At 42.6% G+C, this 27,583-nt stretch overlaps 1 protein-coding gene across 2 annotated transcripts in view; it reads right to left on the bottom strand.

Moving 5' to 3' along the window:
- LOC106605492 (glutamate receptor ionotropic, kainate 2) overlaps window positions 1-27,583 on the bottom strand; it is a 360,182-nt gene that overhangs the window by 12,962 nt on the left and 319,637 nt on the right. For both annotated transcript variants that reach the window (XM_082975442.1, XM_082975443.1), the window contains exon 15: window positions 5,642-5,867. In XM_082975442.1, the coding sequence (XP_082831568.1) occupies window positions 5,642-5,867 (226 nt within the window). The remainder of the gene's footprint in view (window positions 1-5,641; window positions 5,868-27,583) is intronic.

Raw genomic sequence — 27,583 nt, 5'->3', positions numbered from 1 at the left:
TCACTCACTACTGTAGCTAGCCCTGTGTGTGTCATATCACTCACTACTGTAGCTAGCCCTGTGTGTGTCAGATCAATCACTGCTGTAGCTAGCCCTGTGTGTGTCATATCACTCACTACTGTAGCCAGCCCTGTGTGTGTCAGATCACTCACTACTGTAGCTAGCCCTGTGTGTGTCAGATCACTCACTACTGTAGCTAGCCCTGTGTGTGTCAGATCACTCACTACTGTAGCTAGCCCTGTGTGTGTCAGATCACGCACTACTGTAGCCAGCCCTGTGTGTGTCAGATCACTCACTGCTGTAGCTAGCCCTGTGTGTGTCAGATCACTCACTACTGTAGCCAGCCCTGTGTGTGTCAGATCAATCACTGCTGTAGCTAGCCCTGTGTGTGTCAGATCACTCACTACTGTAGCTAGCCCTGTGTGTGTCAGATCACTCACTACTGTAGCTAGCCCTGTGTGTGTCAGATCACTCACTACTGTAGCTAGCCCTGTGTGTGTCAGATCACGCACTACTGTAGCCAGCCCTGTGTGTGTCAGATCACTCACTGCTGTAGCTAGCCCTGTGTGTGTCAGATCACTCACTACTGTAGCTAGCCCTGTGTGTGTCAGATCACTAACTGCTGTAGCTAGCCCTGTGTGTGTCAGATCACTCACTGCTGTAGCTAGCCCTGTTTTTGTCAGATCACTCACTACTGTAGCTAGCCCTGTGTGTGAGAGATCACTAACTGCTGTAGCTAGCCCTGTTTGTGTCAGATCACTCACTACTGTAGCTAGCCCTGTGTGTGTCAGATAACTCACTACTGTAGCTAGCCCTGTGTGTGTCAGATAACTCACTACTGTAGCTAGCCCTGTGTGTGTCAGATAACTCACTACTGTAGCTAGCCCTGTGTGTGTCAGATCACTCACTACTGTAGCTAGCCCTGTGTGTGTCAGATAACTCACTACTGTAGCTAGCCCTGTGTGTGTCAGATAACTCACTACTGTAGCTAGCCCTGTGTGTGTCAGATCACTCACTACTGTAGCTAGCCCTGTGTGTGTCAGATAACTCACTACTGTAGCTAGCCCTGTGTGTGTCAGATAACTCACTACTGTTGCTAGCCCTGTGTGTGTCAGATAACTCACTACTGTAGCTAGCCCTGTGTGTGTCAGACAACTCACTACTGTAGCTAGCCCTGTGTGTGTCAGATCACTCATTACTGTAGCTAGCCCTGTGTGTGTGTCAGATCATTCACTCTCTACCTGCAGCCCTAGGACTGAGGAAACTAAGGAAAAGGCAGCCCTGAAATACCAGCCAGAGCCAGGTCTATGATAGCAAAACAAAATGAGAAACCCCAGAGAACCCAGAATTGGGAGACATTAATATGAGGATTTTCTGATCCAGCAAAGCTCCAGCATGATATCACATTGTGCTGGCTCAGTTTATGGCTGGTTTAATCATTCAATTCTGTCAATTGAACAGCACTGCTGCAGAGGCCAAACATAAATATTCTGCAGGGCAGTAGAACATGGCATTTCAGTAGAATATAGAATGTCATTGTCTGCACTTCATAATCCTCCATAACAACTAAATGGACAGTGAAATCATGTGGTTGTGGTCCGACTGTCTTTAGATAATGATTTCTGCATACCCTCTCACAATGTGACGGAGGATGACAAGTGTAAGCTACCCGAACTACAACATGTATGTAATTTGATGAATTCCCAGCTTGATTTGAATTGTGGCTTACTCCAATGTGTGCAAAGGTATTGCAACTTTTCTTGAAAAAATGTGATAAAATAGTTCAAGTTAACTAACATTGAAATGTGTTGGCAGTAGCCTGAGATCGATATAGAGTCCACAGAATCTTTGTATTGTGGTTAATATATACTGTGTATTCTCTTGTTTCTTCCAATGATGTGATGGGTGAAGAAGCGGTTAGAAAATGGAAATGAGGTACTCTCTATTGAGTCTTACTGGGTGAGAGATGGAGGAGAAAGTTTAGCACCATTGTGTTTCTCAGCGATAAACTGAATATGTAAATGTGAAGAGCTGAAAAACAGGCCCTCGCAGCATGGGGTAGCCATAAATGTAGAGCCTTAATTCTCCAACAGAAGAAACATAGGAGAGGGAACTGACAGACCATTGTGAATCCAGAATAAGACACATAGCTGTAATCTGTCAGATCAAAGCGAGTAATAGCACACCAATCTCTAATGCATTGTGTCTCCACAAAACAGCATGGAAAATGTTCCTGGCACGCTCAAGTATATGATGTATTTTTAGCCTTGTTCTAAGATTTTGTTTTCCTTCTTTGTAATACAGCTCAAGATTTGTTTTGCATGTTTAGTCGATCAGGGGGAAATATAAAAGAGAGTAAAAGGATGTGTGTAAATATTTAAAATTATTACTTTCAGGGCCTACAATTACCTCTAAATGCCTGGAGAATACTGTTATTATCAAAACATTTCCGCAAACATATTCCACCATGTGCTTTGATTGTGCTCTCATATACTGTCTGGTAAACTGTAGTTCACAGACTCTTCGAGACTGACATCTTCATTCCACCCCAGCCAGGTCTGTCATATTTTCTCCATTTGTCCTCATATCTCTCTCTCTCTCTCCCTCCCTCTCTCTTTTTTTGATGTACAGGACTAGGACAGGAAGGTCACTGCTCAAACAGAAGGCGGGTCACGCCCTCGGAGATGTCCCATTTCCCAGCATTCCATTCAGGTCTTACAGAGATGTTCTCTGTCGTTTATGATCCGGAGCTAAACGACCCACCATTGCGACAACTTCCCCGCACTGCACGGCACGAAATGCCAGCCTGATGACATGCAAAATATACACTTCCCTAATACTGTAAGAGATTAAGAAGGCCTAATGAAACAAAATGAAAATGTATAGCAAAGAGAAAGAGAGAGAGAGAAGGGGGGCAAAGAGAGAGATAGGCAGTGGAGAGAGAGAAAGATAGACGAGGGAAGGAAGGAGGGCAGAGACAAAGCCTCCTGAGATATGGATGTATGAAGCAGAGGAAATAACAGTTTCCTCACAAGCGGCCGAGTGGCACGAGTCGCATAAACAAACCTGTGACAGATGTTTGATATGCTACTGTGCATGACTCCACTTAATGACCTCTCCAGGGAGGACGTCCATACACACACATTAAAGGCTGAGCGGGGAGATCTATCCCCATAGGTACAATAGGACTACGGTCACTATGGGGCTTCACTCTCTGATGTGGACACACACAGCTACACATCTACTGTGTCCCTCCCCCCTTCCACTCCACCTTACGTAGGCCAACAACAATCTCCTTCAGATACAACTTCACAATGGTCCTACTTTCATCTGTTCTCATCTAATATCATCAGCTACCAGATGTATATACTTCGCTCTGGTCTACTCTCCTCTTCTATGGGCTAAATGTTATACTCTGAATTAACCGCCGTTGCCAATGCAGTAAATATCCCATTAGAGTTAGAGATGGATAACATCTGGACGGCCGTGCTAACTAACACTAACTCTGTCCATTACAGTGCAGACTTGGGGAGCGGCTGCCAGAGGGACTCAGAACCAAGTACACCCAGGTACTAATGCAGGCAGACAACTCCTCTCTGTTAAAGTCAATGAGATATATGCTAAATGGCCAGGCTGTATGGGAATACATGACACATATGGTAACGGGTACTAAAAGGGTAGGATTAGCAATTTAAATGCCTTGTTCTCTGCTCCGTGTGAATGGGCCACAAGGGAGTGATGATGCTAAACATCCTTTTTCAGCACGGACCGACGATGTGTGCGATGCACAACCTAAACCTTTGCCTGACAGACACATATACATACACACACACACACACACACACACACACACACACACACACACACACACACACACACACACACACACACACACACACACACACACACACACACACACACACACACACACACACACACACACATACGGAGAAACGTATTTGGAGACCCGCACACACTTAATACAAATGCACACACATGAACGCCATATGCGCACATGCACAGACATACACTCACACTCGTATACGCACGCACACACACACACACACACACACACACACACACACACACACACACACACACACACACACACACACACACACACACACACACACACACACACACACACACACACACACACACACCACACACACACACACACACACACACCGACAAACCCATTCCTGCATTGTTCCTAGCAAATGCATCACAATCCATGCAGCATATTCCATTCCAGCTGTCGCCAACACCCTGGTCACACATAACAAATATTGTTATAGGACAAATCACACAGGAAACACAATCACACAGAGAAAACACACCCTCTCTGCTGCTCTCTCATACAGTCACTTACTGAATGGCCCTGTGCTTTCTGACCGAGAAATACGTAAAACATACACAAATGGAGCAAATAGCCACTGATGTTATAAAGGACAGAATTATCCATCCTCTTAGGGAAATGGGACACAGCGTGTTGTATTCTCTAAAGGTATGTGTCCTGCTGCATACTGAACAATGTGTTAGACAACAAGCTAAATAACAGGGAGACTGTTACACCAAAACCTTTTAGAGTTCATTTACATAGCGTATAAAAGCCACAATTCCCAAACATAGAAAGAAAGACAACCTCCACTTCGCAATCTCCCTAAATAAATACAAAAAAAAAACAGCATCCTTTGCATGCAGGTCATTGTGTTAAGTTGTCTTGTAGGGACGCCCCAGAGCGATCTTCCCCTTATAACCCAGGTACTTACAGGGAGTTTTTCCTTTTCATTTGTGGCAGCCATTGCCGGGGGCTGCATGTGTAACAGGATTAAGACAATCTGCTGCTGAGCTCCATAATCAAATCCTGCACCTCCACACACAACGTGTAAATTAGCATGCCACCGCCCAACACCCTCTCCATTCATTTATTTATGTCAGATATTTCATCAGCTGCTTGGCCCCTCAGGGTCCATGGGTGCTTACACACACACTCACACACACACACACACACACACACACACACACACACACACACACACACACACACACACACACACACACGGAGCCATGGCTTACATGACGAAAGATGATGTTCAGAAGGACTGGCAGTAGTTTACTTAGCGAGCCCCATTAGTGCAAGGGAGTCATTCTGTTTGAAAAGCCAGAGAGAGCAAATCTGATATTTGATATTGATTATTGTACTACAGTGTTGATGAAGCTAGCACACAAGCATTTCGCTGCACATTTTATACCTGCTGTAAACTGTGTACGTGACCAATACAATTAGATTTGATTTGATCCATACAGCCGTTTCCTATTATAGATTAGTGTGCTGGATTATTGAATAATATGAAAGCATTATATATGTAGTATGTTTGCTGTGTTATTAAATGATAAACATGCTATAGCGTAGTGGGCTGTTGTTAAACAGCATAATAAACCTCATCTTACTGCAGGGTGCTATGATACTGAATGTTATTGCATGGGTCATGTCTCGGGGTCATGCAGAATGTACTGTGTGTGGGAGTATGGCTCAGTCTTTTGTCCTAACTGTCGAAATAGGCGAGAGTAGTTGCAGAAATTGTGCTTGAGAAGTAGGTCTATGTGTGTGTTGTACTATGTTGAGAGGAGGACGTACCCATGGGGGTTCCCACGCCGTAGGCTTTGGAGTCGATGAGACCCCCTATCTGGGTAAGGTTGCAGTTGCGCTGGGTGACAAACTCGATGGTGGTGGACTCCATCAGGAAGGCGTAGTCCGAGGTGAGAACTCGGTGGATCCCTTCGTCAATATCCTTCACCATCACAGAGTGCCTTCGACTGCTCATAAACTCCCACATCTTGTCGTACGTGGAGATCTTGGTTTTCTACACAGCAAGGAAGAAACAGAGAGAATGATGACTGTTAGGCTATGATTCAATAATGTCATAAAAGGAGTTGGAGGAGAGTCGGTCTTGATAGTGATATTCCTGGTGCGATTAATGTGTAAAACAGACATTTATACAGTAGTACCGATGCACACACAAACTCTAAATCAATCAAAACAGAATGCTATTTCTTTGAGGTTTGTTTCAAAAGCTAGATATATCATGGTGAATTCATAAATATTGGTCAGGATCATCTCCTATCAAAAGCTGTGCCTGTCAGGTTGAACAAATTGGAATGAGCTCAGAAGGAAAGTAATTTAATCAGTGCAGATATAAAAAAAATATTCTCATCAGTTTGTGATGCAGAAAAAGAGACCTTGCTCTAAAATATAGATTCTCCAGTGCCACCGTGGTTGGCAGAGAGACAAACACACAGACAAGCAGAGAGAGGGTAAATAGAACACTCATTTAAACACCAGGCATGTTTTCATTCCTATCAAAGCCTGGAACACAATTTACATGCAATTCTTTTTTAAATGTCATTATGAAAACATGTAATTTATTGTTGAGAGACTTTCTGGTGTTGCTTTTCTCCCTCATTTAATAATTATCTCGTACTGAGCAGACACAGAGAGAGAGAGACACTGAGAGACACATAGAGATACAGACAAAGCAATAGAGTAGAACATGCTAACGACTGTAACCACCCTCACAAAATGGCAATCTAAAGAATATCTAATAATTACAGCTCTACAGCAATTATGAACTATACAGCCAAAGTACATATTGAACACCTCAACAGAAAGTATTAATATGAACCTATTATGTGTAGTGATATAAGTTGTTAGTAGTAGTAGTAGTAGTAGTAGTAGTAGTAGTAGTAATAGTAGTAGTACTAGTAGAATGATAATAACGTTAGAATTATCAATCAATTCCGTTTCTGTAGTTAGTTAATATTGTGTATCAGTAAGAGCAGTAGTATTGTCAGCAGTAGTAGTCTTTCTCCAGCTGTAATGTCAGTGAAGACTCAGGGGTGTGTGATACTCTCCCAGGGCCCAGACATTTGAAGGCATTTTTGAAGGCATTTGAAACCTAATTAAGTCACATCTTCCAAGGTCCCGCCCGCCATTATTGTGTGTAATGACTTTTTGTGGCTGGTCGATATTTTAGATCAACTGGGTGATTTGCGAAGTGCCTATCAGAATCTTTCGGAGGCACCCTTGACAAATCAGGCGATTGAGCATGCAAGCTACAGACTGCTGATAAGGCAGGGGCACTGGCTCTGAATACATGGACGGGAGGCAGATAACCACATAGTTAGCTAACACTAACTCACACACAGGATAGTACAGAGGTGGGCTTCCCTCAGAACCACCGGCGACTACAAAAGACCTGCACTGATCACACAAAGCTAATGAGATATTTGGAAGAAGACTAACAGGTATCGAGATCATTGAAGTTTGACTGGGTCACAAATAGACGTTAAATTGGAATTTATTAAATGAGAGAGCATTTGCAGAGCTTATATTTGAAAAGTTGGTATATTTATATTTGTGAGAAAGTAACTTAAGTAGATATGAACGACAGTTCGAAGAACAAGACTTCTTATAGAACTAAATATTAGACTTTTAAAAATTGTTTTGGACTCTCCGCTCCTTTGCCTCTCCCCTCCTCAAACTGTCTGTTTTTTAAATGAGGTTTTCATCTCTTCTTACTTGGCCTCTCTGTTTTCAGAATCACAGATTGTTCTCGGTGGAGACGTGCGCCTCCATGTCTCCGCTGGGCGCCGGGAATGATTAGAATACTGCTCAGCCTAATCCTTTGATCATGCTGAAGTGGCTGAAGATTAGCACCACTACAATCTAACGTTACTCCGGGATCCAGATCTGTTCAAAAGGCTGAAATAATCATTCACTATGCTGTGCAATGCACTCCCAAACAGAATCATCATCATTGTTCCCAGAAAAACGAGTCGCTCTCTCTTTTCCATCTCTCACACATAATACCTCCTTCTCAACCGTGAAATTCGAACTCAAGTGCTGAATGAATGAATAGACCTCTACACCAGGCGGTGTCAGAGGAAGGCCCTATGGCACCTTCCACTGTCAAAGACCCCAGGCACCCCAGTCATAGACTGTTCTCTCTACTACCACATGGCAAGCAGTACCAGAGCACCAAGTCTAGGACCAAAAGGTTTCTCAACAGCTTTTACACCCAAGCCATAAGACTCCTGAACAGGTAATCAAATGGCTACTATTTGCATTGTGTGCCCCCCCAACCCCTCTTTTACGCTGCTGCTACTGTGTCTGTTTATCATATATGCATAGTCACTTTAACTATACATTCATGTACATACTACCTCAATTGGGCCGACCAACCTGTGCTCCCGCACATTGGCTAACCGGGCTATCTGCATTGTGTCCCACCACCCACCACCCGCCAACCCCACTTTTACTCTACTGCTACTCTCTGTTCATCATATATGCATAGTCACTTTAACCATATCTACATGTACATACTACCTCAATCAGCCTGACTAACCGGTGTCTGTATGTAGCCTCGCTACTGTTATAGCCTCGCTACTTTTATAGCCTCGCTACTGTTATTTTTCACTGTCTTTTTACTGTTGTTTTTATTTCTTTACTCATCTATTGTTCACCTAATACCTCTTTTTTTACTTAAATTGCACTGTTGGTTAGAGCCAGTAAGTAAGAATTTCACTGTAAGGTCTGTCATGACACATATTTAGACCTGTTGTGACATGTTGTGTGTTATTTTATGGCTGGTTATGACACCTACATAAGAGTGTCAAAACCCACAAAACCTACCACACAAAGCAAAACATTTCATTACACCAAAGCCAACTTGTCAACAGTATGTTTATGTTATATAACATTTTCTAAAATTGATAATAGGAGTTAAATTATCAATGTAATTTGCGCACACATTGATGTCAGACATGCACCTACCCGTAATTATATAATTCAGAGAAGAAAAACAACTTTTCTGAACAATCCTGAACCCCCCACCCCCCTTTCCATCTCTGACTTTGCTGATAGCTACTTTGAGGAAAAGTGTACTTACAATGCCTGTAATATGTGGTTGTCCCCCCTAGCTATCTTAAGATGAATGCACTAACTGAAAGTCACTCTGGATAAGAGCGTCTGCTAAATTACTAAAATGTAAAATGTACCCCAATGGTCTGCTGCTGATGACTGGGATGAAGGCAGGAGCAGATTTTAAGAGCGGGACAAGACACCTTTTTGACTGATGACAGACATAAAGGCAGGCATGTACGTGATAGGCCTATCTGGCTTATATGATTATGATGGTCATAATACTTCTTGACTTTGTCATAAAGTGTATTTTCTTAGTCCAAGTGAAGTGACACAGGATGGTCATAATGCTTCATGACAGTGTCATAAAGTGTTTTTTCTACTAGTTATTTAACGATGATGGAAACAAACATGATTGTAAAGAACTCATTACAACAACAACAACAAAGGATTTAAGAGACAAATGTTTAAACGCTGTTTTTATTGCACATGGACGTGTATAGAGGTACAGTATGTGCCATTGCAGGCTTGTGGCCCCACTACAAACGAGCACAAAGGGGACTTGGCAAGGTTGTGCATTTTCACTGCTTGGATTGTTTATCATGTTTTGGGGTCAAATCTCTGAATTGATTTGAATGTGTCCAATGGCCTCATTAGATGAAGTGGAAGATAATGCCTCTGTGGAAGCCCTTCCTCTTATAAATCTATTATTTCTATATTGTGATGCTAATAGCTGTTAGGCCTGAGCCACAAGTGCAATACAGAGAGTACCAAGTCATAACCTCTAATCAGCCAAGCACCTTCAGGTCCCTCTCACCAGAGGCGTCATGCCCATAGATTTGTCCAGTTTTTTTTTTTTCAGATGCTAAATTAATTACTAAACATACATTTTTAAGCCTACCTTTTGTCAGTGGTATATTTTGCGGAGGGGGCACACTGACTGGACTAGGCAAAGAGTACCCCCTCCCTAGTAAATGGTTCCTTCCAAGGTGCACCACGGAGCAAAGACATGCTAGGCAGGACGCTAGATACTCCAGTGCTTGCAGACAGTATCGTCAGTGGATACTCCCCCCTCCATCCTCACGTACTTTATGCCCTCTCTAAAATAATGGGTGCATGACGCCCCTGCCTCTCACCTCAGACCCACTCAAGGCTTTCCAGGGGATGAAATGTGAGTCACTGCTTGGCCACAGACTAATCCTGAATCATGTGACTTGGTAAATAATAACAATTAAGGATAATTTGTCTCTTTAGTATAAATGTGCGTGTGCACGCTTGTGTGTGTGTGTGTGTGAGCATGTCCGCATGTGTGTGTGTGTGTGTGTGTGTATGTGCGCGCGTGTGCCTGCGTGTGCTCATGTCTGTGTGTGTGTGTGTGTCTCTGTGTGTGTGTGTGTGTGTGGGGTGTGTGTGTGTGTGTGTGTGTGTCTGTGTGTGTCTGTGTGTGTGTCTCTCTCTGTGTGTGTGTGTGTGTGTGTGTGTGTGTGTGTGTGTCTGTCTGTGTGTGTGTCTGTGTGTGTGTCTGTGTGTGTGTGTCTGTGTGTGTCTGTGTGTGTGTGTGTGTCTGTGTGTGTGTGTGTGTGTCTGTGTGTGTGTGTGTCTGCGTGTACATGTACTTGTTTTACACATGGCCTTGAGAGAGGCCTTTCTCGGGGAGGTTGAGTGATGGCGTTGTAAGAAGCAGATGGATGGACTGAGATGCATCCTCTCCCTGAGCTCCCCCTCCCAACACAGACAACCAGCATGCTCTCTATTGTTAGAGCATGTCAACACGTATTGCTCTGCAAAGTGTTTTGCATATTTTTCAAAGAGCCTGTAATCAAAGGCATGGAGAAAGAGGAAGAAAGAGCTTACAGTTCTGTCACCACAAACAACACTTATTATCTGCGTAGACTACTTTTGACAGATATTTTTTTACGATACATTGTTGAAACTGATCGGTAGAGCTCATAAAGACAAAACACAAGAACAATTCCCAAGTCCAGGAAATGCGTTCTCCAGCTGCTAAGGAAAGGGGATTGTGTTGGTAGTAATGTATTACAGGTTTATGATATCATGTTATATTGGTTTATGTTCGAAGATTAAAGATACATCAATCACAAAAACATATAGCACTGCAAAATGAAAATGTACACTACAAATTGCAATTCCTATAGTATAGACAGTGATCCTCACCATGCTCTTCTATAGTATAGACAGTGATCCTGACCATGCTCTAATATAGTAAAGACAGTGATCCTCACCATGCTCTCCTATAGTATAGACACTGTCTATATTATAGGAGAGCATGGTCAGGATCACTGTCTATACAATAGGAGAGTATGTTCAGAATTACTGTCTATACTATAGGAGAGCATGGTCAAGATCACTGTCTATACTATAGAAGAGCATGGTGAGGATCAGTATTTATATTATAGGAGAGCATGGTGAGGATCACTGTCTATACATTGAGGAGAGCATGGTCAGCATCAATGTTTATACTACTGAAGGTCATGGTGAGGATCACTTTCTATACTATATGACAGAATGGTCAGGATCACGGTTTATTCTATAGGAGAGCATGGTGGGAATAACAATCTATACTATAAGAGAGGATGGTGAGGATTGATGTCTATACTATAGAAGAGCTTGGTGAGGATCACTGTCCATACAACAGAAGAGCATTTTGAGGGTCACTGTCTATACTATAGGAGAATATGGTGAGGATCACTGTCGATACAACAGAAGAGCATGGTGAGGATCACTGTCTATACTAAAGGAGAGCATGGTGAGGATCAGTCTATACTAAAAGAGAGCATGGTGAGGATCACTGTCTATACAACAGAAGAGCATTTTGAGGGTCACTGTCTATACTATAGGAGAGCATGGTGAGAATCAATGTCTATACTATAGGAGAGCGTGGTGAGGATCAGTGTCTATACTATAGGAGAGCCTGTTGAGGATCACTGTCTATACTATAGGAGAGCATGGTCAGGATCGCTTTCTATACTATCAGAGAGCATGGTCAGGATCACTGTCTATACTATAGGAGAGCATGGTGAGGATCACTGTCTATATTATAGAAGAGCATAGTGAGGATCACTGTCTATACTATAGGAGAGCATGGTGAGGATCACTGTCTATATTATAGAAGAGCATAGTGAGGATCACTGTCTATACTATAGGAGAGCATGGTGAGGATCACTGTCTAAACCATAGGAGAGCATGGTGAGGATCACTGTCTATACTATAGGAGAGCATGGTGAGGATCACTGTCTATACTATAGGAGAGCATGGTGAGGATCACTGTCTATACTATAGGAGAGCATGGTCAGGATCAATAACTATACTATAGGAGAGCATGGTCAGGATCAATGTCTATACTATAGAGGAGCATGGTGAGAATCACTGTCTATACTGTAGGAGAGAATTGTCAGGATCACTGTCTATACTAAAGGAGAGCATGGTCAGGATCATTGTCTATACTACAGGACAGAATGGTGAGGGAATGGTGAGGATTACTGTCTATACTATAGAAGAGCATGGCCAGGATCAGTGTCTATACAAAAGAAGAGCATTTTGAGGATCACTGTCTATACTATAGGAGAGCATGGTGAGGATCACTTTCTATACTATAGAAGAGCATGGTGAGGATCACTGTCTATACAATAAGAGAGCATGATTAGGATCACTGTCTAAACTATAGGAGAGCATAGTCAGGATCAATGTCTATATTATAGAAGAGCATGGTCAGGATTAATGTCTATACTACAGAACAGAATGGTGAGGCAATGGTGAGGATTACTGTCTATAGTATAGAAGAGTATGGCAAGGATCAGTGTCTAGACAACAGAAGAGCATTTTGAGGGTCACTGTCTATAATATAGGAGAGCAGGGTGAGGATCAGTGTCTAAACTATAGGAGAGCATGGTGAGGATCACTGTCTATACTATAGAAGAGCATGGTGAGGATCACTGTCTATACTATAGGAGAGCATGGTGAGGATCACTGTCTATACTGAAGGAGAGCATGGTGAGGATCAGTGTCTATACTATAGAAGAGCATGGTGAGGATCACAATCTATACTATAGGAGAGCATGGTGAGGATCACAATCTATACTATAGGAGAGCATGGTGAGGATCACAATCTATACTATAGGAGAGCATGGTGAGGATCACAATCTATACTATAGGAGAGCATGGTGAGGATCACAATCTATACTATAGGAGAGCATGGTCAGGATCACTGTCAATACTATAGGAGAGCATGGTGAGGATCACAATCTATACTATAGAAGAGCATGGTGAGGATCACAGTCTATACTATAGGAGAGCATGGTGAGGATCACAATCTATACTATAGGAGAGCATGGTGAGGATCACTGTCTATACTATAGAAGAAAATGGTGAGGATCAGTGTCTATACTATAGAAGAGCCTGGTGAGGATCAGTGTCTATACTATAGGAGAGCCTGTTGAGGATCACTGTCTATACTATAAGAGAGCATGGTCAGGATCAATAACTATACTATAGTAGAGCAAGGTCAGGAACGCTTTATATACTATATGAGAGCATGGTGAGGATAACAATATATACTATAGGAGAGCATCGGCAGGATCACTGTCTATACTATAGAAGAGCATGGTGAGGATCACTGTCTGTACTATAGAAGAGCATGGTGAGGATCACTGTCTGTACTATAGGAGAGCATGGTGAGGATCACTGTCTATACTATCGGAGAGCATGGTGAGGATCACTGTCTATACTATAGAAAAGTATGGTGAGGATCACTGTCTATACAATAAGAGAGCATGGTCAGGATCAATAACTATACTATAGGAGAGCATAGGTGAGGATCACTGTCTATACAATAAGAGAGCATGGACAGGATCACTGTCTATACTATCAGAGAGCATGGTCAGGATCACTGTCTATACTATAGAAGAGCATGGTGAGGATCACTGTCTATACTATAGGAGAGCATGGTGAGGATCAGTGTCTATACTATAGGAGAGCATGGTGAGGATCACTGTCTATACTGATAGGAGAGCATGGTGAGGATCAGTGTCTATACTATAGGAGAGCATGGTGAGGATCACTGTCTATACTGATAGGAGAGCATGGTGAGGATCAGTGTCTATACTATAGGAGAGCATGGTGAGGATCACAATCTATACTATAGGAGAGCATGGTGAGGATCACTGTCTATACTATAGGAGAGCATGGTCAGGATCACTGTCTATACTATAGGAGAGCATGGTGAGGATCACAGTCTATACTATAGGAGAGCATGGTGAGGATCACAATCTATACTATAGGAGAGCATGGTGAGGATCACTGTCTATACTATAGAAGAAAATGGTGAGGATCAGTGTCTATACTATAGAAGAGCCTGGTGAGGATCAGTGTCTATACTATAGGAGAGCCTGTTGAGGATCACTGTCTATACTATAAGAGAGCATGGTCAGGATCAATAACTATACTATAGGAGAGCAAGGTCAGGAACGCTTTATATACTATATGAGAGCATGGTGAGGATCACTGTCTATACTATAAGAGAGCATGGTGAGGATCACTGTCTATACTATAAGAGAGCATGGTCAGGATCACTGTCTATACTATCAGAGAGCATGGTCAGGATCACTTTCTATACCATAGAAGAGCATGGTGAGGATCACTGTCTATACTATAGAAGAGTATAGTGAGGATCACTGTCTATCCAATAAGAGAGCATGGTCAGGATCACTGTCTATACTATAGGAGAGCATGGTGAGGATAACTGTCTATACTATAGAAGAGCATGGTGAGGATCACTGTCTATACTATCGGAGAGCATGGTGAGGATCACAATCTATACTATAAGAGAGGATGGTGAGGATTGATGTCTATACTATAGAAGAGCCTGGTGAGGATCAGTGTCTATACTATAGGAGAGCCTGTTGAGGATCACTGTCTATACTATAAGAGAGCATGGTCAGGATCACTGTCTATACTATAAGAGAGCATGGTCAGGATCACTGTCTATACTATAAGAGAGCATGGTCAGGATCACTGTCTATACTATAGGAGAGCATGGTCAGGATCACTGTCTATACTATAAGAGAGCATTGTCAGGATCACTGTCTATACTATAAGAGAGCATGGTCAGGATCACTGTCTATACTATAGGAGAGCATGGTGAGGATCACTGTCTATACTATAGGAGAGCCTGTTGAGGATCACTGTCTATACTATAGGAGAGCCTGTTGAGGATCACTGTCTATACTATAGGAGAGCATGGTCAGGATCACTGTATTCAATTAGGAGAGCTGTCACGGTCGTCTTTTGTTGTTGAAGAAGAAGTGGACCAAAGCGCAGCGTGGTAAGTGTTCATGATTTTTATTATTCAATAAAACTCTCAAACAAAAATAACAATAAATGAAAAGCACACAGTTCTGTCAGGTTCAGAATACAAAACAGAAAACAACTTCCCAGAAAACACAGGTGTGAAAAGTCTACCTAAGTATGATTCCCAATCAGAGACAACGATAGACAGCTGCTTCTGATTGGGAACCCTACTCGGCCAAAACAAAGAAATATACAACATAGAATGCCCACCCCACATCACACCCTGACCTAACCAAATAGAGAAATAAAATGGATCTCTAAGGTCAGGGTGTGACAATAGCATGGTCAGGATCACTGTCTATACTATAGGAGAGCATGGTCAGGATCAGTGTCTATACTATAGGAGAGCATGGTCAGAATCACTGTCTATACTATAGGAGAATATGGTGAGGATCACTGTCTATACTAAAGAAGAGCATGGTGAGGATCACTGTCTATACTCAATAGAGAGAGCATTTTGAGGGTCACTGTCTATACTATAGGAGAGCATGGTGAGAATCAATGTCTATACTATAGGAGAGCGTGGTGAGGATCAGTGTCTATACTATAGGAGAGCCTGGTGAGGATCAGTGTCTATACTATAGGAGAGCATGGTCAGAATCACTGTCTATACTATAGGAGAATATGGTGAGGATCACTGTCGATACAACAGAAGAGCATGGTGAGGATCACTGTCTATACTAAAGGAGAGCATGGTGAGGATCACTGTCTATACAACAGAAGAGCATTTTGAGGGTCACTGTCTATACTATAGAAGAGCATGGTGAGAATCAATGTCTATACTATAGGAGAGCGTGGTGAGGATCAGTGTCTATACTATAGGAGAGCCTGTTGAGGATCACTGTCTATACTATAGGAGAGCATGGTCAGGATCGCTTTCTATACTATCAGAGAGCATGGTCAGGATCACTGTCTATACTATAGGAGAGCATGGTGAGGATCACTGTCTATATTATAGAAGAAGAGCATGGTGAGGATCACTGTCTATACCATAGGAGAGCATGGTGAGGATCACTGTCTATATTATAGAAGAGCATGGTGAGGATCACTGTCTATATTATAGAAGAGCATGGTGAGGATCACTGTCTATACTATAGGAGAGCATGGTGAGGATCACTGTCTATACTATAGTAGAGCATGGTGAGGATCACTGTCTATACTATAGGAGAGCATGGTGAGGATCACTGTCTATACTATAAGAGAGCATGGTCAGGATCAATAACTATACTATAGGAGAGCATGGTCAGGATCAATGTCTATACTATAGAGGAGCATGGTGAGAATCACTGTCTTTACTGTAGGAGAGAATTGTCAGGATCACTGTCTATACTAAAGGAGAGCATGGTCAGGATCACTGTCTATACTACAGGACAGAATGGTGAGGGAATGGTGAGGATTACTGTCTATACTATAGAAGAGCATGGCCAGGATCAGTGTCTATACAACAGAAGAGCATTTTCAGGGTCACTGTCTATACCATAGGAGAGAATAGTCAGGATCAATGTCTATACTACAGGAGAGCATGGTGAGGATCACAATCTATACTATAGGAGAGCATGGTGAGGATCACTGTCTATACTATAGCAGAGCATGGTGAGGATCACTGTCTATACTATAGGAGAGCATGGTGAGGATCACTGTCTATACTATAGAAGAGCATGGTGAGGATCACTGTCTATACTATAGGAGAGCATGGTGAGGATCACTGTCTATACAATAAGAGAGCATGGTCAGGATCACTGTCTATACTATAGGAGAGCATAGTCAGGATCAATGTCTATATTATAGGAGAGAATGGTGAGGATCACTGTCTATACTACAGAACAGAATGGTGAGGCAATGGTGAGGATTACACTCTATACTATAGAAGAGCATGGCCAGGATCACTGTCTATACTATAGGAGAGCATGGTCAGGATCACTGTCTATACTACAGAACAGAATGGTGAGGCAATGGTGAGGATCACTGTCTATAATATAGGAGAGCAGGGTGAGGATCATTGCCTAAACTATAGGAGAGCATGGTGAGGATCAGTGTCTATACTATAGGACAGCATGGTGAGGATAACAATCTATACTATAGGAGAGCATGGTGAGGATCACAATCAATACTATAGAAGAGCATGGTGAGGATCACTGTCTATGCTATAGGAGAGAAAGGTCAGGAACGCTTTACATACTATCAGAGAGCATGGTCAGGATCACTGTCTATACCATAGGAGAGCATGGTGAGGATAACAATATATACTATAGGAGAGCATGGTGAGGATCACTGTCTATACTATAGAAGAGCAAGGTGAGGATCACTGTCTATACTATAGGAGAGCATGGTGAGGATCACAATCTATACTATAGGAGAGCATCGGCAGGATCACTGTCTATACTATCGGAGAGCATGGTCAGGATCACTGTCTATACTATAGAAGAGCATGGTGAGGATCACTGTCTATACTATAGGAGAGCATGGTGAGGATCACTGTCTATACTATAGGAGAGCATGGTGAGGATCACAATCTATACTATAGGAGAGCATGGTGAGGATCACTGTCTATACTATAGGAGAGCATGGTGAGGATCACAATCTATACTATAGGAGAGCATGTTGTGGATCACTGTCTATACTATAGGAGAGCATGGTGAGGATCACTGTCTATACTATAGAAGAGCATGGTGAGGATCACTGTCTATACTATAGGAGAGCATGGTGAGGATCACTGTCTATACTATAGGAGAGCATGGTGAGGATCACTGTCTATACTATAGAGAGAGCATGGTGAGGATCACTGTCTATACTATAGGAGAGCATGGTGAGGATCACTGTCTATATTATAGAAGAGCATGGTGAGGATCACTGTCTATACTATAGGCCAGCATGGTGAGGATCACTGTCTATACTATAGAAGAGCATGGTGAGGATCACTGTCTATACAATCGGAGAGCATGGTGAGGATCACAATCTATACTATAGGAGAGCATGGGCAGGATCACTGTCTATACTATAGGAGAGCATGGTCAGGATCACTGTCTATACTATAGGAGAGCATGGTGAGGATCACTGTCTATACTATAGGAGAGCATGAAGAGGATCACTGTCTATACTATAAGAGAGCATGGTGAGGATCACTGTCTATACTATAGGAGAGAAAGGTCAGGAACGCTTTACATACTATCAGAGAGCATGGTCAGGATCACTGTCTATACCATAGGAGAGCATGGTGAGGATCACTGTATATACAACAGAAGAGCATGGTGAGGATCACTGTCTATACTATAGGAGAGCATCGGCAGGATCACTGTCTATACTATCGGAGAGCATGGTGAGGATCACTGTCTATACTATAGAAGAGCATGGTGAGGATGAGTGTCTATGCTATAGGAGAGCATGGTGAGGATCACTGTCTATACTATAGGAGAGCATGGTGAGGATCACTGTCTATACTATAGGAGAGCATGGTCAGGATCAATAACTATACTATAGGAGAGCATGGTGAGGATCACAATCTATACTATAGGAGAGCATGGTGAGGATCACTGTCTATACTATAGGAGAGCATGGTGAGGTACACTGTCTATACTATAGGAGAGCATGGTGAGGATCACAATCTATACTATAGGAGAGAATGGTGAGGATCACTGTCTATACTATAGGAGAGCATGGTGAGGATAACAATCTATACTATAGGAGAGCATGGTGTGGATCACTGTCTATACTATAGAAGAGCATGGTGAGGATCACTGTCTATACTATAGGAGAGCATGGTGAGGATCACAATCTATACTATAGGAGAGCATCGGGAGGATCACTGTCTATACTATAGGAGAGCATGGTGAGGATCACTGTCTATACTATAGAAGAGCATGGTGAGGATCACTGTCTATACAGTAAGAGAGCATGGTCAGGATCACTGTCTATACTATCAGAGAGCATGGTCAGGATCACTTTCTATACCATAGAAGAGCATGGTGAGGATCACTGTCTATACTATAGAAGAGTATAGTGAGGATCACTGTCTATCCAATAAGAGAGCATGGTCAGGATCACTGTCTATACTATAGGAGAGCATAGTCAGGATCACTGTCTATACAATCGGAGAGCATGGTGAGGATCACAATCTATACTATAGGAGAGCATGGTGAGGATCACTGTCTATACTATAGGAGAGCATGGTGAGGATCACTGTCTATACTATAGGAGAGCATGGTGAGGATCACTGTCTATACTATAGGAGAGCATGGTGAGGATCACAATCTATACTATAGGAGAGCATGGTGAGGATCACTGTCTATACTATAGGAGAGCATGGTGAGGATCACTGTCTATACTATAGGAGAGCATGGTGAGGATCACTGTCTATACTATAGAAGAGCATGGTCAGGATCAATAACTATACTATAGGAGAGCATGGTGAGGATCACTGTCTATACTATAGGAGAGCATGGTGAGGATCACTGTCTATACTATAGGAGAGCATGGTGAGGATCACTGTCTATACTATAGGAGAGCATGGTGAGGATCACAATCTATACTATAGGAGAGCATGGTGAGGATCACTGTCTATACTATAGGAGAGCATGGTGAGGATCACAATCTATACTATAGGAGAGCATGTTGTGGATCACTGTCTATACTATAGGAGAGCATGGTGAGGATCACTGTCTATACTATAGGAGAGCATGGTGAGGATCACTGTCTATACTATAGGAGAGCATGGTGAGGATCACAATCTATACTATAGGAGAGCATGGTGAGGATCACAATCAATACTATAGAAGAGCATGGTGAGGATCAAAGTCTATACTATAGAAGAGCATTGTGAGGATCACTGTCTATACTATAGGAGAGCATGGTCAGGATCAATAACTATACTATAGGAGAGCAAGGTCAGCAACGCTTTATATACTATCAGAGAGCATGGTCAGGATCACTGTCTATACCATAGGAGAGCATGGTGAGGATAACAATATATACTATAGGAGAGCATCGGCAGGATCACTGTCTATACTATAGAAGAGCAAGGTGAGGATCACTGTCTATACTATAGGAGAGCATGGTGAGGATCACAATCTATACTATAGGAGAGCATTGGCAGGATCACTGTCTATACTATCGGAGAGCATGGTCAGGATCACTGTCTATACTATAGAAGAGCATGGTGAGGATGAGTGTCAATGCTATAGGAGAGCATGGTGAGGATCACTGTCTATACTATAGGAGAGCATGTTGTGGATCACTGTCTATACTATAGAAGAGCATGGTGAGGATCAAAACTATACTATAGGAGAGCATGGTGAGGATCACAATCTATACTATAGGAGAGCATCGGGAGGATCACTGTCTATACTATAGGAGAGCATGGTGAGGATCACTGTCTATACTATAGGAGAGCATGGTCAGGATCAATGTCTATACTATAGAAGAGCATGGTGAGGATCACTGTCTATACTATAGAAGAGCATGGTGAGGATCACTGTCTATACTATAGGAGAGCATGGTGAGGATCACTGTCTATACTATAGAAGAGCATGGTGAGGATCACTGTCTATACTATAGGAGAGCATGGTGAGGATCACTGTCTATACAATCGGAGAGCATGGTGAGGATCACAATCTATACTATAGGAGAGCATCGGGAGGATCACTGTCTATACTATAGGAGAGCATGGTGAGGATCACTGTCTATACTATAGGAGAGCATGGTGAGGATCACTGTCTATACTATAGGAGAGCATGAAGAGGATCACTGTCTATACTATAAGAGAGCATGGTGAGGATCACTGTCTATACTATAGGAGAGAAAGGTCAGGAACGCTTTACATACTATCAGAGAGCATGGTCAGGATCACTGTCTATACCATAGGAGAGCATGGTGAGGATCACTGTATATACAACAGAAGAGCATGGTGAGGATCACTGTCTATACTATAGGAGAGCATCGGCAGGATCACTGTCTATACTATCGGAGAGCATGGTGAGGATCACTGTCTATACTATAGAAGAGCATGGTGAGGATGAGTGTCAATGCTATAGGAGAGCATGGTGAGGATCACTGTCTATACTATAGTGGAGCATGGTGAGGATCACTGTCTATACTATAGAAGAGCATGGTCAGGATCAATAGCTATACTATAGGAGAGCATGGTGAGGATCACAATCTATACTATAGGAGAGCATGGTGAGGATCACTGTCTATACTATAGGAGAGCATGGTGAGGTACACTGTCTATACTATAGGAGAGCATGGTGAGGATCACAATCTATACTATAGGAGAGAATGGTGAGGATCACTGTCTATACTATAGGAGAGCATGGTGAGGATCACAATCTATACTATAGGAGAGCATGTTGTGGATCACTGTCTATACTATAGAAGAGCATGGTGAGGATCACTGTCTATACTATAGGAGAGCATGGTGAGGATCACAATCTATACTATAGGAGAGCATCGGGAGGATCACTGTCTATACTATAGGAGAGCATGGTGAGGATCACTGTCTATACTATAGAAGAGCATGGTGAGGATCACTGTCTATACAGTAAGAGAGCATGGTCAGGATCACTGTCTATACTATCAGAGAGCATGGTCAGGATCACTTTCTATACCATAGAAGAGCATGGTGAGGATCACTGTCTATACTATAGAAGAGTATAGTGAGGATCACTGTCTATCCAATAAGAGAGCATGGTCAGGATCACTGTCTATACTATAGGAGAGCATAGTCAGGATCACTGTCTATACAATCGGAGAGCATGGTGAGGATCACAATCTATACTATAGGAGAGCATGGTGAGGATGAGTGTCTATACTATAGGAGAGCATGGTGAAGATCACTGTCTATGCTATAGGAGAGCATGGTGAAGATCACTGTCTATACTATAGTAGAGCATGGTGAGGATCACAATCTATAGTATAGGAGAGCATGGTGAGGATGAGTGTCAATGCTATAGGAGAGCATGGTGAGGATCACTGTCTATACTGTAGTAGAGCATGGTGAGGATCACTGTCTATACTATAGAAGAGCATGGTCAGGATCAATAACTATACTATAGGAGAGCATGGTGAGGATCACAATCTATACTATAGGAGAGCATGGTGAGGATCACTGTCTATACTATAGGAGAGCATGGTGAGGATCACTGTCTATACTATAGGAGAGCATGGTGAGGATCACAATCTATACTATAGGAGAGCATGGTGAGGATCACTGTCTATACTATAGGAGAGCATGGTGAGGATCACAATCTATACTATAGGAGAGCATGTTGTGGATCACTGTCTATACTATAGAAGAGCATGGTGAGGATCACTGTCTATACTATAGGAGAGCATGGTGAGGATCACAATCTATACTATAGGAGAGCATGGTGAGGATCACAAGTCTATACTATAGGAGAGCATGGTGAGGATCACTCGATCTATAGAGAGCATGGTGAGGATCAGTCTATACTATAGAGAGCATGGTGAGGATCACTGTCTATACTATAGGAGAGCATGGTCAGGATCAATAACTATACTATAGGAGAGCATGGTGAGGATGAGTGTCAATGCTATAGGAGAGCATGGTGAGGATCACTGTCTATACTATAGGAGAGCATCGTGAGGATCACTGTCTATACTATAGAAGAGCATGGTGAGGATCACAATCTATACTATAGGAGAGCATGGTGAGGATCACAATCTATACTATAGGAGAGCATCGGGAGGATCACTGTCTATACTATCGGAGAGCATGGTCAGGATCACTGTCTATACTATAGAAGAGCATGGTGAGGATGAGTGTCAATGCTATAGGAGAGCATGGTGAGGATCACTGTCTATACTATAGGAGAGCATGTTGTGGATCACTGTCTATACTATAGAAGAGCATGGTGAGGATCAAAACTATACTATAGGAGAGCATGGTGAGGATCACAATCTATACTATAGGAGAGCATCGGGAGGATCACTGTCTATACTATAGGAGAGCATGGTGAGGATCACTGTCTATACTATAGGAGAGCATGGTCAGGATCAATGTCTATACTATAGAAGAGCATGGTGAGGATCACTGTCTGCACTATAGAAGAGCATGGTGAGGATCACTGTCTGTACTATAGGACAGCATGGTGAGGATCACTGTCTATACTATAGAAGAGCATGGTGAGGATCACTGTCTATACTATAGGAGAGCATGGTGAGGACCACTGTCTATACAATAAGAGAGCATGGTCAGGATCACTGTCTATGCTATAGGAGAGCATGGTGAAGATCACTGTCTATACTATAGTAGAGCATGGTGAGGATCACAATCTATTCTATAGGAGAGCATGGTGAGGATCACAATCTATACTATAGGAGAGCATGGTGAGGATCACAATCTATACTATAGGAGAGCATGGTGAGGATCACTGTCTATACTATAGGAGAGCATGGTGAGGATCACTGTCTATACTATAGGAGAGCATGGTGAGGATCACAATCTATACTATAGGAGAGCATAGTGAGCATCACTGTCTATACTATAGGAGAGCATGGTGAGGATCACAATCTATACTATAGGAGAGCATGTTGTGGATCACTGTCTATACTATAGGAGAGCATGGTGAGGATCACTCTCTATACTATAGGAGAGCATGGTGAGGATCACAATCTATACTATAGGAGAGCATCGGGAGGATCACTGTCTATACTATAGGAGAGCATGGTGAGGATCACTGTCTATACTATAAGAGAGCATGGTCAGGATCAATGTCTATACTATAGAAGAGCATGGTCAGGATCAATGTCTATACTATAGAAGAGCATGGTGAGGATCACTGTCTGCACTATAGAAGAGCATGGTGAGGATCACTGTCTGTACTATAGGACAGCATGGTGAGGATCACTGTCTATACTATAGAAGAGCATGGTGAGGATCACTGTCTATACTATAGGAGAGCATGGTGAGGACCACTGTCTATACTATAGAAGAGCATGGTGAGGATCACTGTCTATACTATAGGCCAGCATGGTGAGGATCACTGTCTATACTATAGAAGAGCATGGTGAGGATCACTGTCTATACAATCAGAGAGCATGGTGAGGATCACAATCTATACTATAGGAGAGCATCGGGAGGATCACTGTCTATACTATAGGAGAGCATGGTGAGGATCACTGTCTATATTATAGAAGAATATGGTGAGGATCACTGTCTATACTATAGGAGAGCATGGTGAGGATCACTGTCTATACTATAGGAGAGCATGGTGAGGATCACTGTCTATACTATAGGAGAGCATGGTGAGGATCACTGTCTATACTATAGAAGAGCATGGCCAGGATCAGTGTCTATACAACAGAAGAGCATTTTGAGGGTCACTGTCTATACCATAGGAGAGAATAGTCAGGATCAATGTCTATACTACAGGAGAGCATGGTGAGGATCACAATCTATACTATAGGAGAGCATGGTGAAGATCACTGTCTATACTATAGAAGAGCATGGTGAGGATCACTGTCTATACTATAGGAGAGCATGGTGAGGATCACTGTCTATACTATAGAAGAGCATGGTGAGGATCACTGTCTATACTATAGGAGAGCATGGTGAGGATCACTGTCTATACTATAGGAGAGCATAGTCAGGATCAATGTCTATATTATAGAAGAGCATGGTGAGGATCACAATCTATACTATAGGAGAGCATGGTGAGGATCACTGTCTATACCATAGGAGAGCATGGTGAGGATAACAATATATACTATAGGAGAGCATCGGCAGGATCACTGTCTATACTATCGGAGAGCATGGTCAGGATCACTGTCTATACTATAGGAGAGCATAGTCAGGATCAATGTCTATATTATAGGAGAGAATGGTGAGGATCACTGTCTATACTACAGAACAGAATGGTGAGGCAATGGTGAGGATTACTGTCTATACTATAGAAGAGCATGGCCAGGATCACTGTCTATACTATAGAAGAGCAAGGTGAGGATCACTGTCTATACTATAGGAGAGCATGGTGAGGATCACAATCTATACTATAGGAGAGCATCGGCAGGATCACTGTCTATACTATCGGAGAGCATGGTCAGGATCACTGTCTATACTATAGAAGAGCATGGTGAGAATGAGTGTCAATGCTATAGGAGAGCATGGTGAGGATCACTGTCTATACTATAGTAGAGCATGGTGAGGATCACTGTCTATACTATAGAAGAGCATGGTCAGGATCAATAACTATACTATAGGAGAGCATGGTGAGGATCACAATCTATACTATAGGAGAGCATGGTGAGGATCACTGTCTATACTATAGGAGAGCATGGTGACGATCACTGTCTATACTATAGGAGAGCATGGTGAGGATCACAATCTATACTATAGGAGAGCATGGTGAGGATCACTGTCTATACTATAGGAGAGCATGGTGAGGATCACAATCTATACTATAGGAGAGCATGTTGTGGATCACTGTCTATACTATAGAAGAGCATGGTGAGGATCACTGTCTATACTATAGGAGAGCATGGTGAGGATCACAATCTATACTATAGGAGAGCATCGGGAGGATCACTGTCTATACTATAGGAGAGCATGGTGAGGATCACTGTCTATACTATAGGAGAGCATGGTCAGGATCAATGTCTATACTATAGAAGAGCATGGTGAGGATCACTGTCTATACTATAGAAGAGCATGGTGAGGATCACTGTCTGCACTATAGAAGAGCATGGTGAGGATCACTGTCTGTACTATAGGACAGCATGGTGAGGATCACTGTCTATACTATAGAAGAGCATGGTGAGGATCACTGTCTATACTATAGGAGAGCATGGTGAGGACCACTGTCTATACTATAGAAGAGCATGGTGAGGATCACTGTCTATACTATAGGCCAGCATGGTGAGGATCACTGTCTATACTATAGAAGAGCATGGTGAGGATCACTGTCTATACTATAGGCCAGCATGGTGAGGATCACAATCTATACTATAGGAGAGCATCGGGAGGATCACTGTCTATACTATAGGAGAGCATGGTGAGGATCACTGTCTATACTATAGGAGAGCATCGGGAGGATCACTGTCTATACTATAGAAGAGTATGGTGAGGATCACTGACTATACAATAAGAGAGCATGGTCAGGATCAATAACTATACTATAGGCGAGCATGGTGAGGATCACTGTCTATACTATAGAAGAGTATGGTGAGGATCACTGTCTATACAGTAAGAGAGCATGGTCAGGATCACTGTCTATACTATCAGAGAGCATGGTCAGGATCACTTTCTATACCATAGAAGAGCATGGTGAGGATCACTGTCTATCCAATAAGAGAGCATGGTCAGGATCACTGTCTATACTATAGGAGAGCATAGTCAGGATCACTGTCTATACAATCGGAGAGCATGGTGAGGATCACAATCTATACTATAGGAGAGCATGGTGAGGATGAGTGTCTATACTATAGGAGAGCATGGTGAAGATCACTGTCTATGCTATAGGAGAGCATGGTGATGATCACTGTCTATACTATAGAAGAGCATGGTGAGGATCACTGTCTATACTATAGGAGAGCATGGTGAGGATCACTGTCTATACTATAGAAGAGCATGGTGAGGATCACTGTCTATACTATCGGAGAGCATGGTGAGGATCACAATCTATACTATAAGAGAGGATGGTGAGGATTGATGTCTATACTATAGAAGAGCCTGGTGAGGATCAGTGTCTATACTATAGGAGAGCCTGTTGAGGATCACTGTCTATACTATAAGAGAGCATGGTCAGGATCACTGTCTATACTATAAGAGAGCATGGTCAGGATCACTGTCTATACTATAAGAGAGCATGGTCAGGATCACTGTCTATACTATAGGAGAGCATGGTCAGGATCACTGTCTATACTATAAGAGAGCATGGTCAGGATCACTGTCTATACTATAAGAGAGCATGGTCAGGATCACTGTCTATACTATAAGAGAGCATGGTCAGGATCACTGTCTATACTATAGGAGAGCATGGTGAGAATCAATGTCTATACTATAGGAGAGCGTGGTGAGGATCAGTGTCTATATTATAGGAGAGCCTGGTGAGGATCAGTGTCAATACTATAGGAGAGCATGGTCAGAATCACTGTCTATACTATAGGAGAATATGGTGAGGATCACTGTCTATACTAAAGGAGAGCATGGTGAGGATCACTGTCTATACTAAAGGAGAGCATGGTGAGGATCACTGTCTATACAACAGAAGAGCATTTTGAGGGTCACTGTCTATACTATAGGAGAGCATGGTGAGAATCAATGTCTATACTATAGGAGAGCGT

Source organism: Salmo salar, chromosome 05 (genome assembly GCF_965601325.2).
Source record: "Salmo salar chromosome 05, fSalSal1, whole genome shotgun sequence".
Classification (NCBI taxonomy): domain Eukaryota; kingdom Metazoa; phylum Chordata; class Actinopteri; order Salmoniformes; family Salmonidae; genus Salmo; species Salmo salar.
Note: the sequence above shows the minus strand (reverse complement) of the source record. Positions and strands in the feature narration are given on the sequence as shown.